This window comes from Pygocentrus nattereri, chromosome 14 (genome assembly GCF_015220715.1).
Source record: "Pygocentrus nattereri isolate fPygNat1 chromosome 14, fPygNat1.pri, whole genome shotgun sequence".
NCBI lineage: Eukaryota > Metazoa > Chordata > Actinopteri > Characiformes > Serrasalmidae > Pygocentrus > Pygocentrus nattereri.
Window position 1 is genome coordinate 20,844,098 of NC_051224.1, and position 15,580 is coordinate 20,859,677.

Below are 15,580 nucleotides of genomic sequence, written 5' to 3' on the forward strand. Positions count from 1 at the left end.
AAACCAGTCTGTAGATTGTAAAACGTAAGAGAAAATATCAAAAATCAAAATGCATCTTTACCTCAGAATCAAGAATTTTCAGAGAGTGAGTCAGCTATTTTAAGTGTGAAATTGCAAAGTGCAAAAAATGGTTATGAGTTTGAGGAAAATTACTATTCGGAGTACAAATCTTAATGGTCAGATGACAATTTGCACAAATCTCTAAAGATAATGACAGATCAGGTGCTGCTTCCCAAGTGCTCCGTAAGGCTTCTGCTGACCTGTGTTCAAGTGTGTGGATGGGGTGGTCTGCCCTGTTGTCTGCTCCATCTAGAAACTCCATCTCCTCCAGTAACTTTGCTTGCACCTTCTCCACCTGGGTAAGCTGCTCCTGCAGACTCAGGTACTCTTCCACAGCCATCTCCACCTGAGGCAGCACTGCCAACATCTCATCACGGTTTTTAAACCAGTTCACCTACAGGGGAAAAAAACAGTGAATGAGTCTTAATGGAAGAACATCACTGTTTACTGCACATTCCACATATGTAAACTAAGCTGCACAAACAGTGCATTCTGAATTCACTGTTTCTGTGGCGGGACGAAATTTAATCTACATATATCCACCAATTCAGGCTACAGCAGTTTACCCCTGCCCACTCACACTGAGGTTATAAAGGAGCGTTTCACCCTGGACTGTTTTTTAAATGAGGCACAATACAATGCATTCAAAAAATGTCCGTTTACATACATGAGTCTTAAAAAGCACAGTATGAAAAACTGGAATATGGTCACGTAAAAATGAATTACGACTGTTTTGCTTGTACATAAACCCACACAAATATCAAAATTGGATGTGGACAAAATTCAAGCAAAATGTAAGATATGGGTCCTTCGGAGTTTACAGACATTTCATAAACAGACCGCAGAGAATCTAGACAACATTATAAAGCAAACTTTGTCTTATGATTTTCACATGGTGGAAAATTAAACACACAAGTGTGAGTAATTTCTCTCCTGCTTTCTGCACCATTCTCAGTCCAGCAGTTCAAGTATTTTTGGGGACATGCATATATACACTACACTACTGCACTTACAGTACTGACCTCCAGTGGTGGACAGTAACTAAGTAAATGTAGTTCGTTACTGTACTCAACTAGTTTTTTCGTGTATCTGTACTTAAGTTTTTCCATTTTGGGCGACTTTTTACTTTCACTCCACTACATTTCAAAGTCAAATATCTGACTTTTTACTCCACTACATTTTGAGAAATCTGTCGTTCCTTTTGGTTTATGTGTGTATAAAAACATAACATGTCAAAACGAAAGAAGTGCAAGAGCACCAATCCGGGCACAGCGGTCACTTTGTTCTGAGCTTGTTTTGACCTGTTGGTCATACCGACCCAGTGCAAATTTGGGAGCACATACGTCACCTAAATGATGAACTAACCTAACTTTGTGTAAATAGACCACAATATAGAAATATGTACACATATGCAGTCGTGACTGGAATGTTTCTTTTTTTCTGAACTCATACAAACTTTCATTTTACAGTAAATTAGTTTTGGTTAGTTTATGTTTATGAACAGAGACCTACAGATCAACATAGTAAAGGAAACTTATTTGTGATCCTGAGTTTAAATCAAGTTTTTATTCAACTTGTAACTAATTTCGAAAGTAATCTTAAACTGAAACTTTGCTTGTTTGTAAAAGTGATTTCAGAGCCACTCGGTTCTCCCTGATGGAAACTGTTTACCTTCAGTGTTTTGTGCTTATGATCATTTTAATAGACGTCAGCGTCACTAATTAATGACGCTAATTAAAAGACTGGTTTACCAAGAGAGACGCTGGAGGATTTTCCCCTAAAATAAGTTCATGAAGCGACATCAGAGCCATAATTAATCTTTTAGTACTTTTACTTTCGATACTTAAGTACACTTGAAGACAAATACTTTTGTACTTTTACTCAAGTTGAGGTCTAGATTAAGGGCTTCTACTTTTACTGGAGTAATATTTTACCTTGGGTATCTCTACTTTAACTCAAGTACATGATCTGTGTAGTTCGTCCAACTCTGCTGACCTCACGACATTAACTCACCTTGATCTCAGCCACACGGGAAGAGAAAAGGCTGCGAGTGATGTCTCTCTCCATCTCCCTCTTGCTCTGCTTGCTCTCAGCCTGCTGCCCACCTCCTCCGTACACGGCTCCAGCAAAGCCCACCTCACCACCTGCCGTCCAGTCCACAAGAGGGTCATAGACAAATGCCTCCAGCAGGGTCAAAAGGGTCTCTCGACCCCGTCGCATCATTTGAACCACCTGCAATACATGAAAAGGGGGAAAAAAATGTCAAGAAATAATGCAACTAATAACGACAGGTGCCGTGTCTGATTCAGCTGTCACTGGGGCATCCCTACCAGGAATAAGAGCAATCATTAGCCAGAGCCCTAAAATGATTCAAACTAATCGTGCAGTAGTCTTGTGTAGCATCGGCTCCAGTGCTTCCCAACATCCAGGAGTCTTATGGTTCAATTACTACTGAACATCTGTTCTTTCAGAAATCCCACCTCAATTTCAAGATCTGCCCTTACAAATTAACTTCTGTCAAACTCAATTATCAATTAGTGCATTAAAAACACTGACACAAAGTTGGTTAAATAGGAGGAGAAAAAGTTGGTTAAATAGGAGGAAAAAAGAAGACTCAAGCAAAAAAAAAAAAAAAAAAAAAAAAAAAAAAAAAAAAAAAAAACCCACAACCAACACTCTTATCCTGACAGGCCAGTTTAATTGCTGACCTGTTCACATGAAAGCCTGAAAATTCCTTCCACTCCTGTGACTCCTAAAGCAGTCTCAATGTTGTGTGTCATGCGGAATGGAACCTTCTCTGGAACCCTCAGGCTTTTTCCTGCAACCACACCAAAACACAAGCATTTGACTCACAGAACTCCGCACTCACTCAAAGTGAATTTGTACAATGCATTTATGGGCATATGACTAACCTTTCTCGAAACAGACGTTGTAGTCTATGTGCACAACCTCTCCTGTCGTCATGTCAATCAGAACATTGTCCAAATGACGATCACCCAAGCCAATGATGTAGCCCACCATTGACATTACAGCTGTGGACCTGGCGTATGACTGCCGATACAAGGACAGAAAGACATTTTTCCAGGGATATACAATGAGAACGTTCACGCATTTGTCAAAACTTGCCTGTAACATATACTGTTATAGTGCAGCATTCAGAGATATAATGGAGTATACTGATTGAAAAACAAACAGGAAAGCATGTAGTGTTCAACACAGCATCTGTTTACAGGGAAAAACAAACAACTGGCTTGCTTGTAAAACCGCAAGCAGGTAACACCCTCGCTCATTGTGGAAAGAGGCTAATGCAGACCTGCCAGAACAGTGTGAGGAAATTAAATAATGCTTCTTTTGTGCCCCAAATAACTGCAAACACTACAAACTATGCTATTTTTTTTTGTTTAAGATTTTATCAGTGATTTGAATTTGTTAATGAAATGAAGTGGTTTACAGGTTTCTCATCATTTTGGGGGGGGAGACAACAAAGGCAGTGGAAATAACTGCCCGGGGTGTTCGCAAGAAGGCCACTGTATGAACAGACCATTCAATATGGACTTTCAACCATTTTAAGGGATTCTTCTGGTCATCAGTGCTCTGTTTGCCATAACAGGCAAAATGTCTGTCTGGCAGCTGTGGGATTCCATGGTGGGGGTCCAATTTCCTGTGCTCACCTGAGTCACTCTCCACCACTCGCTGGGAGTGGTGCAAGAACACCACAGCTCTTTTGCAAGCAGGTTGGGGGGAGTTGCTTCCATCAGCTCTCGCAGCACATCCCTCATGACACTGAGCGGCCAGTCACGGCGAGACACATCCAGACTGAGCCCTACAGCCTTCAGAGCAGGGCCGATCTTACTGTAGTAGAGCTCGCTGGGGCGGGGGACCATAGGCAGATTCTGTGGCTGCTGGAAAGAGTCCTGCGCCTGTAAGGAAGAACATTTCTGATATTAACAGTCTGAACATTGTGCGACGGTTTGTCTAAGTCACAGGAGCATATTTTGCACTTGCCTTCTGGTGGCACGCTGCTTGCAGCAAGTAGTCTAGAGGCATAATGTCTGACGAAAGGCAGCTCAAATACAGTCAAAACACTGGAGCTGTAGATATTGAAAGATCTCATATTCCACTGGAAAACAGTTCAGCGCTGTAGAGATTTAGATCTCTTATTTTCTGGAAATGCTTGTCACCACTGGATAACATCTGCCTACACCAGCGCTTTGACAGTGGCGTAAACGTAACTCAAAAACCAAACAACAAATTTACTTCAAAAAAATGATCAGATCTGGATCTCGGTTAAAATAGCATATAACCGAATAGGGATGTTAATGATTAACTGTTAACGGACAAATGCATGTGTGTTCTACCAAAATGTTAATTAGATTTTCAATAAAGAACTAGTTTTAACTGCTGTGTTTGTCAACAAACTGTATGCATCAGGCCTTTGTAGCGCAACTGTTCTGGTAGCCCTACTTTTTCTGCCATTGACTCTTCACTGCTTCTGATTGAGTCAATGAAGTGGACTGCTTACCACTACTTAGTTTTAACCAATAGTGCCAGGGCTGTTGATAATGGGATACTGCAGAGCTGAACCCAGCTGAAATGTCATTTACAGCAACACTTCAACCAGCATATTTAGCAACGTGTTACAGTAGTCTGCAGTGGACACGTTGCTTGAATGCAGCCTTAAGCAAAAGCCTGCAAATGTGTTTGTGAGCTAACTTGTTTACCCATGTAGTTACTATTCTTAATTTGTGTAGTTTGAACGATCAGCATAAACAACAAGCTACGTTTGTTAACTTGGGTCACTGTGTGGTAAATTTAAGTAAAAAGTGTACATTGTTATCGTCATCTCTTATGTCTGGCTGCATTTTTTATTCAATAATGCTTTGATTATATATTACAGGTTTGTTATGTAAAAATTAATCACAGACTAATAATGCTCGGTCAATAGAATTTGCCAAAACTAACATTAAAATGCCCGGATCGGCTCTTATCTCGATTCCAATGTCCCTTGAAATAAACCAAGAGCTAAGTCAGCTAATCCTACAGGAGAAAGTGTAACTCACCTTCTGAGCTTGGAGCACAGCCTCGCGCTGCTGCCAGCGTTTATAGAGGCCGAACAGAGGTGTAGCTCCATCCACCCACTGGATGAGACCCGAGCGTGTGCCCAGTGGAGTGACCGAGTAGTGTCTGGCATGAAAACGTGGACTCTCCTGCTGATTCACTTTAGTGAACATAGTGTTGACAATGGACAGGAACTGCATGATCCTCTCATCCAAATGCAAGTCCTCCAAGCCTGAGAGAGACAAACAAGGTGTTATTTATTGATTTATTATTAAGTAGCTTAAAGAAATCATGGAGAACCCTCATTATGTTAGCAGCATTTTAAACATCTATCTGGAACAACATTGGTACTGCTGAAAATACTGATTCCAAACAGAAATGTGCAGAGAGCTCTACTTACCTTTGAAAAGGTAGGGATAATTTCTGCCGTCGGAGCCAAGGAAGTAGAGCTTTTTGGGCTTGGTCTTGGTGGGTAGGATAGTAATCGTGTTGCCCACATTGTGGATGGTCACTGCATCAGTAGCCGACACCTCTCCTGGGAGGGCCATCTCAGTGTTGGCCATTGAGGCCAGACGAGGGCTGATCTCATCCAGCCTCAGAAGGTAACTGGCTCGCTTCTGTGCCCGTTGCTGCAAACTCAGCATAATCTGTGACAGGATAAAGTACAAGAAAATTCAGCAAGGGCCACACAATATGTGTGTGTCTGCAGCGCAGTGGAACTGCATTCCCTGGAGTGATGGAGCTCAATCCAATACCTTTGGGATGAGTTGGAGTGATCCAGAACCGATCATCCAACATCAGTACCTGACATCACTAATGCTCTTCTAGCTAAATCCAATCAAATCCTCACAGCAATTCCAAATGTTCCGAGATCTAGTGTCAACCCTTCCCAGAGGAGTAGAGGCTGTTACTGAAGCAAATTAATACCCATCATTTCAAGAGAAAAGCTGGCTGAGCAGGTGTTCACAAACTTTTGGACATGTAGTTTATCTGTTCACATATGCAAAAAAAAAAAAAAAAACGCTATGTTGAGTGTCTGACCTGCTTGAAGGGCACCCAGCTGCTGGCCGGGTTGGCTGGGTTAAGTGGGTTCTTCAGTCTCTCCAGAGCATTGTGGATGGCTTCTCCATATGTTTCCTGAAACCAGGTCTCGTGTGGTGTCTCTGCAGGGGCAGCAGTGATGCTGCGGACATGGTCCAGAGCAAAGACAACAGGTCTCATAAGGGCAGAGTGCTTTTCCCGCATGATGGCCATCTTCTCCTCCCTAAATTATCAGTACATGGAGATGAGAGACATCAGCAAATAAAAAAAGGGTATGAACAGAAAGCTGTCTACCAATGCTAAAGAAATAGGTTCATTTTTAAAATGTTAAACAAAAAACTATTTTTCCATCTAGTTAGTGCAGTTAAGTTCAAACAGTTTAGTATAATTGAAACAGTGTCAAATGGGCACAACACTCAGGAATCTCTAAACTTAAATTTTAATACCACTTTTAAACCACAACACTACTTGCAAAACAAAACAGAACCACAAAGAAAAGTTCCTTCAAGCACACTAACAGCTTCTTTCCCTCAGTTTTAGAAAAGACCCCCCCCCCCCCCCCCCCCAAAAAAAAAAAAAAAAAAAAAAAAAAAAAAAAAAAAAAAAAGTATAAATGGCAAAGCCAAAATGCACAAGTACAACTAATTACTCTGTAAGCTGCATTATGTGCCACAGAATATAATCAATAATTATTGTAGTAAGTTTATTTTATATAAACTTTATTCATTGTCAGCTTTTATAACTTTTCAACAGAGTGTGCCCTGAATTTTGGTTTCACCCAAATTTTTTTATTTTATTTCAGTGCATCAGTACTGAAGATGTTATTATAACTGAATGTAGACCTATGGGCTGGTTTCCCAGATCCAGCTCAAGTCCAAGCCTAGACTTAGACTTAACGAAAGAGGGGAAAGGGGGGGGGGGGGGGTTTATATATAAAAAATAAAAATAAAAACACCACCACCTTTCCGGTGAATTACCACTGGCACAATTTACCCCAAGACTATATATCCTTGTTTGCATATATGTCTACTGAGATGACAATCTGCACTACTTCTGTTAATACTGTAAATGCCTAATATAAATAGCTGGAAGTGGAATAGACTGACAACAGGCTGTATTTGAGCTCTTACTTGCGCAGTGTATTATTGTTCTGAACTCTCTTTACTTCATCCTCCAGCTGCTGGATCCTGCGCAGCACATGCATGTGCTGCTGCTGCAGGACACCCAACCACAACTCATCCCACAGCAGTGTGACTCTCCGTAGCTCTCCCACCAGCATCTGCACCTACACACAAAGCATTTTAAAACAGGGAACTGCTTTTTTTCCCTATTCCATTGCATTTGCCAAAATCAACAACCAACATGCTCATTTTGTGTTGAAAAGCTGATGGGTAACCTTTCCGCCTAACAGTACGTACAGGGGTAGATATAAAAAATTTAATTGGCCAAAGGAAGAGAAATGAAGAAAAAAAAAAAAAAAAAAAAAGTGTTTAGTGGTCAAAACACGAAATTCATTACACAACTTTTGCTGCTGTTTGTCACCGTTTGCGCTGAAACAGTAAAGAAGCAGCAGGTAAACATGCGGTAAAGTGAGGATCATGGAATTAAAAGTGATCAGTGAAGTATTTAAGAGTTTAGATTGTACATAAGCTTGATTTGGCATGTGCCATAAACCTCATTCGTTTAAAAGGTTCGCTTCACACGAGTGACTACTCGCCATTTTTCTTTGTTTACTTGGTGTTTATTTCTTTCATGCTCTCAGCTTTCATTGGCTGTTGGAGGAATTGTTCAGACTGACCAGGATACACAAACTAGGTTATGCTCAGAAATGGGTCAAAAAAATCTGGATTGAAATGCAATCAGGAGGCCTGCACCCCTCACATACTGCTCAATTCTCCAAATGCTGAGTCTGACTCACCCAAGAAGAAAGTAGGAACAAGAGCTAAAATTGAGGTAATAGTTAATAGTAAATCTGGAGCATTACCTGGAGGACCATAGTGGGGTTGGCAGACGACAGCGTGTCCACAATCTTGCTGTAACAGTCTTGCATCATGGCCTGGTCTTCACTGGAGCACAGTACAAGCTCCTCCCCACGGCCACTCTCCTGAGAGGCAGGAGCGCTACCTGCCTGGCTCTCCTCCCCACACAAACCCTCACCCTGCATGTTCCCCAGCAGTGTAGGCAGAGCTGATGGCAATTTGTTACCTGCTCCAAAAGAGACAGCACAATCAGGACATACAGAAAATACTACACTAAAAAAAGGCTTCAAAATGAACTGCAACTGCACTAAAACTACTACACTTTCAGTGGCAAAGCAAAGAAAAATCACTCTAAACAAAACTGCATTCTTTTTCCTTTTCATGATCTCACTGGTAAACCCTACTGACAGTGGAAAAAACATCTTCAAACCAGTTCAACACACAAAATTCCAAACATACGGCAAAGTCGTATGGAAAAATTAGGAACGAATTCCATATTTTGCTGATTATCCAAGCGAGGTTAGTATGTCATCTACATGCAAACAGTATTTTTCTACAAATTTTAGCGCAGTTTATTTTTTTTGCCAAATTTAATACACTATAAAATACTTTTGGCATAGCCCCTATACGTTAAATTCAGCGAAAAACAGTAACTTTGCTGTTAAAATGTGCAGAAGTGTGTTCTTTAGAACGCGTGTTTACTTTTTTTTTTTACTTAGAAAAATCAACCTAAAATGTCATTTAACCAGATACAAACTTTAAAATACAGTTTGTATGTGAAACTTTTTTGTGCATTAGTCATGTGTTTGATTAGGCAACATTCCTCTAACAGAGGAATCATTGTGCAGGACTGTCTAGAAGAATGATGGCTGCAGCGTACCTGCTGCCTGGGCTTCTCCACCAAGTGAGATTGAGCCCACAATAGCTGGGTAAAGAATAAGATGGGGTGAATCCTGGGCTACACGGCAAAGCAGGCTGCAGATGCTCTGGCGGATGTAGGCCTCTGGGTGGTTCAGTCTGGAGAACAGCTGTGGGATAATGCCTTAAGAAAAGAATAAAACAAAGCTGTCAATGGACTATTCATGGTATACTACTGTGTACTATACAACGAATAAAAGCACTTGCCAACAGCAACCTTCCCATTTCACAAGAAAAATACATTGTTTGATGACACTAAACAAACTAAGCAACAAACTAAAACAAACCAAGTAAAAATAAACCAACCCTTCACATACAAAATGTACAATCTGGCATGATGGCCGATTAACAACTGGCCCCTTCATTTCAAAACCAGGAATTTGTTTTCTAAAAATATTGGCACTTCAGATGTATACTTCTATTTTTAAATGTAGATAACTGTTGTAGCAGGAGTTGGTGGTCACCTCTCCAGGGGGCAGTGGGTGTGGAGGCCAAGCCGTGCTCTAGACCCTCCCTAAGCTCTCCAGCATGCTTCACCAAGAGGCGCAGCAGACGCAGGGTTGCCATAACAATCACGTCGTCACTGCTCTGCTTGCTGCTTTGGCTGTTCAGAAGGAGCTTAGGGTCGTCTTCATCAATAGGAACCTGAAGGAGAGAAAACGGAGTCAAATGATCTCAAAAACTTCTAGAGAGTGTATTAAAAATAGAATATGTAAAAAAAATTTACAACCGAATTTATTTTATATTTAAAAGTTAGGGGGAAGAAAAAAAAAAAAAAAAAAACAAAAAAAAAAAAAAAAAAAAAAAAAAAAAAAAAAACCAACAACACTCATTCTTTAGCAGAGAAAAAGGGCATCAGGAGGAATGCTGACCTGTCCAGCATTGAGTTTAAGGAAGGTGAAGTAGGCTCTACAGGATACACGGTAGAGGCTGAAGATTCGGTCCACCACCCGCCTCCACACTCTGATCAGCCCATCAGTCACTCCATCCTCTACCTCTGCTAGCCACGGGCATGAGCTAAGCAGCTGCCTCCAGATCACATCCACAATGTCATCTTCATCCTCTTCATTCTGCAAAGCCATGTCCTCATCCTGAGGGCAGAGAAAAGTCAGGGGTGTAGCGTGCAAAATTCGTTATTCGAATACAATGAAGCACAGATGATGCTAATGACATCCTCACAAAAGCATATTTTTATTTACAATAAAGTAAACTGTGATAAAATATATTGCTTACTTCTAACCTAAAAATGGAGGCATTAATGTGAGATACATTTTCAGCCACTCTTTATTTTTGTTGCATCAAAAAACTGATCAAATCAAAATGAAGCAATATATTTATTAATATCATGGTAAATTTTGTTTTCATGATTAACAATATGCTTTTGTGAGCATATTGTGGATATCATCTGCACTGTAACACTGATCAGCTTCATGTTTCGTTGCAAGATAGCACACTTTGTATTTCACATGCAGTACATTAAATCATAGTTGATGCGCCAAAGGTCTTCTTACAGTTAAGAACGTTTTTCCTTTTCCTGTATAGTCACCGTTAAGACAAATGTTTATATGATCACACAGACTAAGAAAGTACACAAACTCTTAAATCATCATTTGTTTTTCAGGCTCACAGCTGAGAGCTTCGAGATTAGCAACAAGTCCTCTCACCTGAATTCCAGCTGGGCGACACATTGCTTGACCCAGTATGCCGAAAATAGTTTCCTTATCCTCCTCGCTGGTGCCTGACGGCAACAGCTCCTCTATCTCCTTCTTTTCTCCAAGGAGCAGAGGAACCCCTTCCCCTTGACTGCAGGGATCAAAGGAAAAATATTACATATATAAAAATCACACATGCACACACAAAGCTGACCTCTATGGATGTTAAAATGAGGTGAAAGAGTAACAGTGCATACATACCTTGCATTGTCCACAACCTTTCGGCCCCATCTGTAGGCCCAACTTGCTAAAGCAGCCCATGACTTGGCTACTTCAGGGGCCTGATTAGCAGAAAGCTGGTACAGCTGTCCCAGCACAAAATCTGCTTCACCAACACCTACACTTACTACACAAAAAACAAAGTATGATGTTTAAAGGCAAATTACTCAAAATGGCTATAGCCCAGTCCTGTTTGAAATGCAGTTCAATAGTCCAATCTAGTACAACCCATTATACTAGTTTGATATCACAGCAACTTTCAGCTTATTTCTTGTGATTGACATAGGAAAAGCCTTAACATCTATTTCTGAATTCTCGTGTAAAAATAGGAGAATAAAAATAAATAAATAAAAAACACATGAACTTGCATTGAAAGTTACGACAGCTACCATTTCCGAATGATGTAAAAATATGTAAAATAGACATACAAGTATGGATAAACAAGCATCTCTAAAACTGCAGATGCAGTGACAACTTGCTTTCTGTGGTTCATTTATTTTTATGTAGCATTTTCAGATATCAGATCACAAGTTTAACAAAAATCTGTTTATTGATTTGGCAGCATGATACAGAAATGTGTGGAAGAGGGGAGTTGTTTGTACTTGTGGAGGAGCTTCTAACTTGGTTCTATTCACAGAACTAGCCACATGAGGATTCATTAATTTATTGGTCCTCAAAAATGGCAAAGACATGTTTGTTTTTGGTGGTTTTATTGGAAAATAGTGCTGTGTTCCTGAAAATAAAGTAGACATGGAAATAATACTACAATACAGATATATTTAAGCCAACTTCCAGACTTGACAGCCCAACCAGTATTTAGTGTTGGTTTAAACTTTGACTTTGCAGACTTTGCAATCCTGTAGGAAAAAAAATGTTTAAATTGTAATATGAACTGTATTCATCACATGAATGTTTCTACTATAAATTAACTGACTAAAATTAATCAATCAATCAGAACAGTATTCACATGAAGTGTTTCTGTATTTCAAGCTTAAAAAACAAAAATAATTTATGATGTGCAATAATTCTACCCCAGCCTTGTATGTTTGACACCAAGCATGTAAAGATAACGCTTGTGGCTTCAAAGGGTCCTCCGTCTGGCTGGGAAAAACTAAAGAGGAACACTGGCGGTGTATAAGTACCTGTTGTCTCCACAGTGATGCGTGCCATGCCCTGCTCCTCCACTGGCAACTCCAGCAGTCCGGCAATGTTTTTACTGAGGGTGGAGAGGGTGCCACTAGCAGCATTCTTCTTTACTACCAGCTTCAGTTGTGGCGTTAGGTCCTTCCAGTCGGCCAACAGCCACTTGCACAGAGTAAGCACGGAGCGGCAGGCTGCCCGCTCGCACTTCCCAGACTGACAGTAGGAGAGCGCACAAGAGCTCAGCATCTCTATGGCAGCCGTGGACTGACCTGAGAACCATAATGGATAAATTCAAACAATTACAATACAGCTACAGTATACATATCAGCTGTTAATTACCTTCTAAACTATATTCATAACTCCCAGTTTGGTGGATTCATCTTCACCCACGCTGTGTACATTTGTGTATTTTTCTTGATACAATACATTCAAAATTCATTAAGGGTTTGTTGATCAGTAGAAGTTTTGGCTCCGTTGCATTGTGAGCAGAAAAACTTGCAGTGCAGGATCATAAATACTGTTTCAACCTGTAATCAGAGCTTGACAATCAGGTGGGTTGAATCAAAAATGCTAAAATGTGCACAGTACTGGAAAATCAGCTCTGGGACTGAAAACCAACTTGCCATTCTTCTTGTATGACAAAAGGACTGTATTTCCGAGCAGTCAGAGGACAGACAAACCTGCAGTGAACAGGACTTTAGCCCTCTCGATTTCCAACTCTGGCCCCCACTTCTCCCCCACAGTGCCATCTAGAGACAGCTGCTTGAAACTCTGCACCAGATCTGGGGCTTCTGAGTCCTCAGCAGCTGGTTTACTGCATTGTGCCAAAAGCCGTGTGGCCAGAGCAATGTTGCCGCGTTTACGGGCAAACTTCACCGCAGTCAGACATAGCTCCATCAGGTGAGAGTCCAGAGAACCAGAAGACCCTATAAGAACAAGGGAAGACACTTAAACTTTCTTTTAACATATTTCAACTGTTTATTTCAAAGTGCTACATAAAAATAAGGGACAAATGGCTAATTAGCACAAGGTGTCATGAACAATGCTGCAGTATTTTAGTTCAGGTGTAGCAGCAGCATTTTAATAAAGCATTTATATACCTGCCTCCTTTTCATTTAAAAACCTATCATCAACGGACCAGAACATAAATTCAGCAGATAGAACACAGCGTCTTTTACGAAATAAAGAAATAAACCTATAACCCTATTGCCTATAGACATTCTGGTTACGGTTATCATGACCAAACCCACTGAGCCACTCAGCCCTCAGACACCACTGGGTCAGTATATGTAAACCCAAGACAGCTCCTTCCTACCTCTGAGCTTCTGGAAGAGCTGCCTCTGAAAGATGGTGTACCGGAGCGCATGCAGCCATGGCTGAACGTCCTGCTGCTTACAAGTGCTCAAGGCTTCACTGTAGAGTGGGATGAGACACTCCTAGAGACAGTGCGGGAGCAAATTGATGAGCATTTTAAGACATTACAAACGGCAAAGAGGGAGAAAGCACATACTGAGAAATAAACTGAATTCAACATCCAGTGAACTCAAACACAGGAACTGAAACAGTAAATTTGGTTTTAAAAATAAATAAATAAATAAATAAATAAAGGAAAAATTGGTGAGAATAGACTACCATTTCAAATAGAATCTGGCAAACTTTGATTCTTAAAGGAGAATTCCACTGATTTTCAGAAAGATCTTCATAATCTACTCATTGAGATGTAAACAAAGTCACTGAGTGGTTTGATATAAAATGGTTAATTGTATTGAAACTTATCAATTTAGCTTTGTTTACAATGGTGTTGATGGGAATCAGGAATCTAATATCTACAATGCAAACCATAGCCATTTTATTTACTAGACAAAGTGCCCAGTAAACCTACATGGTTACTCAGTTTTTATATATAACACACACACACACACACACACACACACACACACACACACACACACACACACACACACACACACACACACACACACAGAGAGAGCCAGGTCAAAACCTCATATTAAAAGTAACTTGAACCAATTACTGCATCCAGACACCCTGAATACTACTGCTTTTTCTTATGGATCTGTCCCTCTCCTCCTTGACCTGGAAACCAATTTTGTCATGCCGGCTCTCCAAATACCAGAGGAGACAAGACAAGTTGCTCCTAAAACCTGCTGAAGCAGCTTCCAACAAAGAATACAGAAGTGTATGGTACCCAGGAACGTATTTTAGAGATTATAAATGTGACATCACTGTATGCACATGCAGAGAGGATGGACAAAAATGAAGCAAACCAAACTATATTTTTACATCCGTGTTCTGTTTGTGCTTATAATATTTCTCTGTTGTATATTTTGTACTTGGTGTAAAAGAAATAAACAAAAATCTGAAAAGAAATGAAAACCTCACAAATGCAAATCAACATGTTCTATGCAGTAGCTGTGACTGGATGCAGGAGTATTGGGGTGTTTTCAAGCAAACATTGTGAGAGGTAAATTTAATGATGCTGAAAAGAATATGCTGTCCCATTTGCCCAATTTCTGCTCATTCCTCTTGTTTTTCTTTCCTCTGCTCATTTTGTTCTTTCAGGTTAGAAATGGAGTCAGAAGGAGGAGGACAGGAGCAGTCACAACAATGTGTGGAGGCAACCAGAAAAACGTGTTTGTAACAAATTTCATGAAACAGGTTTTAGAAGCATTAAACTTTTCAGATATTTGGTTGATACTGAACAATGCTGACTTAGTAAATTGATGTGAAAAATGTGAATTTCACATTAAACCACTTCGAATGACTGCTGACTTTATTACATAAAAATTTTTTTAAATCAGTGGAACTCCCCTTAAGTATGTCTGTACCTTTGGGTACTATGGTCAGAACTGTGAGAATCTAAGAGAAGTGAACATCTCACTGAAATAAAAGCTCTAAAGAGCTGGCCGGCACAAACAGCATCTAGCTACGTAATCACAGGCACAGCGAGGTTTTGAAGTAGGTGGTGCCCAGAGTTTGGTTGCGTTATACTATATGTGGGCAGAAGCTGACCTCGGAAGGGTGCTGGCTACAAAGAGAGGTTTCCAGAGAGCTGGCACAGTGGAGCTGCAGGGTGTTGAGGGTAGGCAGGGAGTCCGAGAGCGTGAGGGTGGACAGACGTAGTGGCCCCAGAGCGATCCGCCCTGTCTGCTTCAGGTACTTCACAAGAATGCTGTGGAGTTTCAACAAGAAAGATCAAGTTATTCACAACATGCGCTGTTACATCTACGCTACAAAATGGTGCTTCACGGGCTTTTTAATAAAGAAAATGGTTCTATCTAGGACTGTGAACACTCAAAAGAACCCGTGATCATAGGGTTATTTGCATCATGATAGGGCTCTTCAGACTGATGGAGAATGTGCCGTGGATGGCTCTACATAGAACCTTTTGAAAATGAATCATCTACAGCACATTCATGCGCATTTCAATCT

At 40.5% G+C, this 15,580-nt stretch overlaps 1 protein-coding gene across 1 annotated transcript in view; it reads right to left on the reverse strand.

Annotated features, from left to right (window-relative positions):
• Positions 1-15,580, reverse strand: part of smg1 (SMG1 nonsense mediated mRNA decay associated PI3K related kinase) — a 65,224-nt gene that overhangs the window by 14,443 nt on the left and 35,201 nt on the right. Inside the window, exons 28-46 of the mRNA XM_017697399.2 lie at positions 15,161-15,320; positions 13,446-13,566; positions 12,811-13,056; positions 12,130-12,399; positions 10,970-11,114; positions 10,721-10,859; positions 9,929-10,147; positions 9,521-9,701; positions 9,019-9,180; positions 8,144-8,364; positions 7,290-7,444; positions 6,160-6,382; positions 5,519-5,765; positions 5,121-5,350; positions 3,732-3,980; positions 2,973-3,111; positions 2,769-2,878; positions 2,074-2,292; positions 261-454 (exon numbers count right to left, since the gene is read on the reverse strand). Coding sequence (XP_017552888.1) covers positions 261-454; positions 2,074-2,292; positions 2,769-2,878; positions 2,973-3,111; positions 3,732-3,980; positions 5,121-5,350; positions 5,519-5,765; positions 6,160-6,382; positions 7,290-7,444; positions 8,144-8,364; positions 9,019-9,180; positions 9,521-9,701; positions 9,929-10,147; positions 10,721-10,859; positions 10,970-11,114; positions 12,130-12,399; positions 12,811-13,056; positions 13,446-13,566; positions 15,161-15,320 — 3,630 coding nt within the window. The remainder of the gene's footprint in view (positions 1-260; positions 455-2,073; positions 2,293-2,768; positions 2,879-2,972; positions 3,112-3,731; positions 3,981-5,120; positions 5,351-5,518; positions 5,766-6,159; positions 6,383-7,289; positions 7,445-8,143; positions 8,365-9,018; positions 9,181-9,520; positions 9,702-9,928; positions 10,148-10,720; positions 10,860-10,969; positions 11,115-12,129; positions 12,400-12,810; positions 13,057-13,445; positions 13,567-15,160; positions 15,321-15,580) is intronic.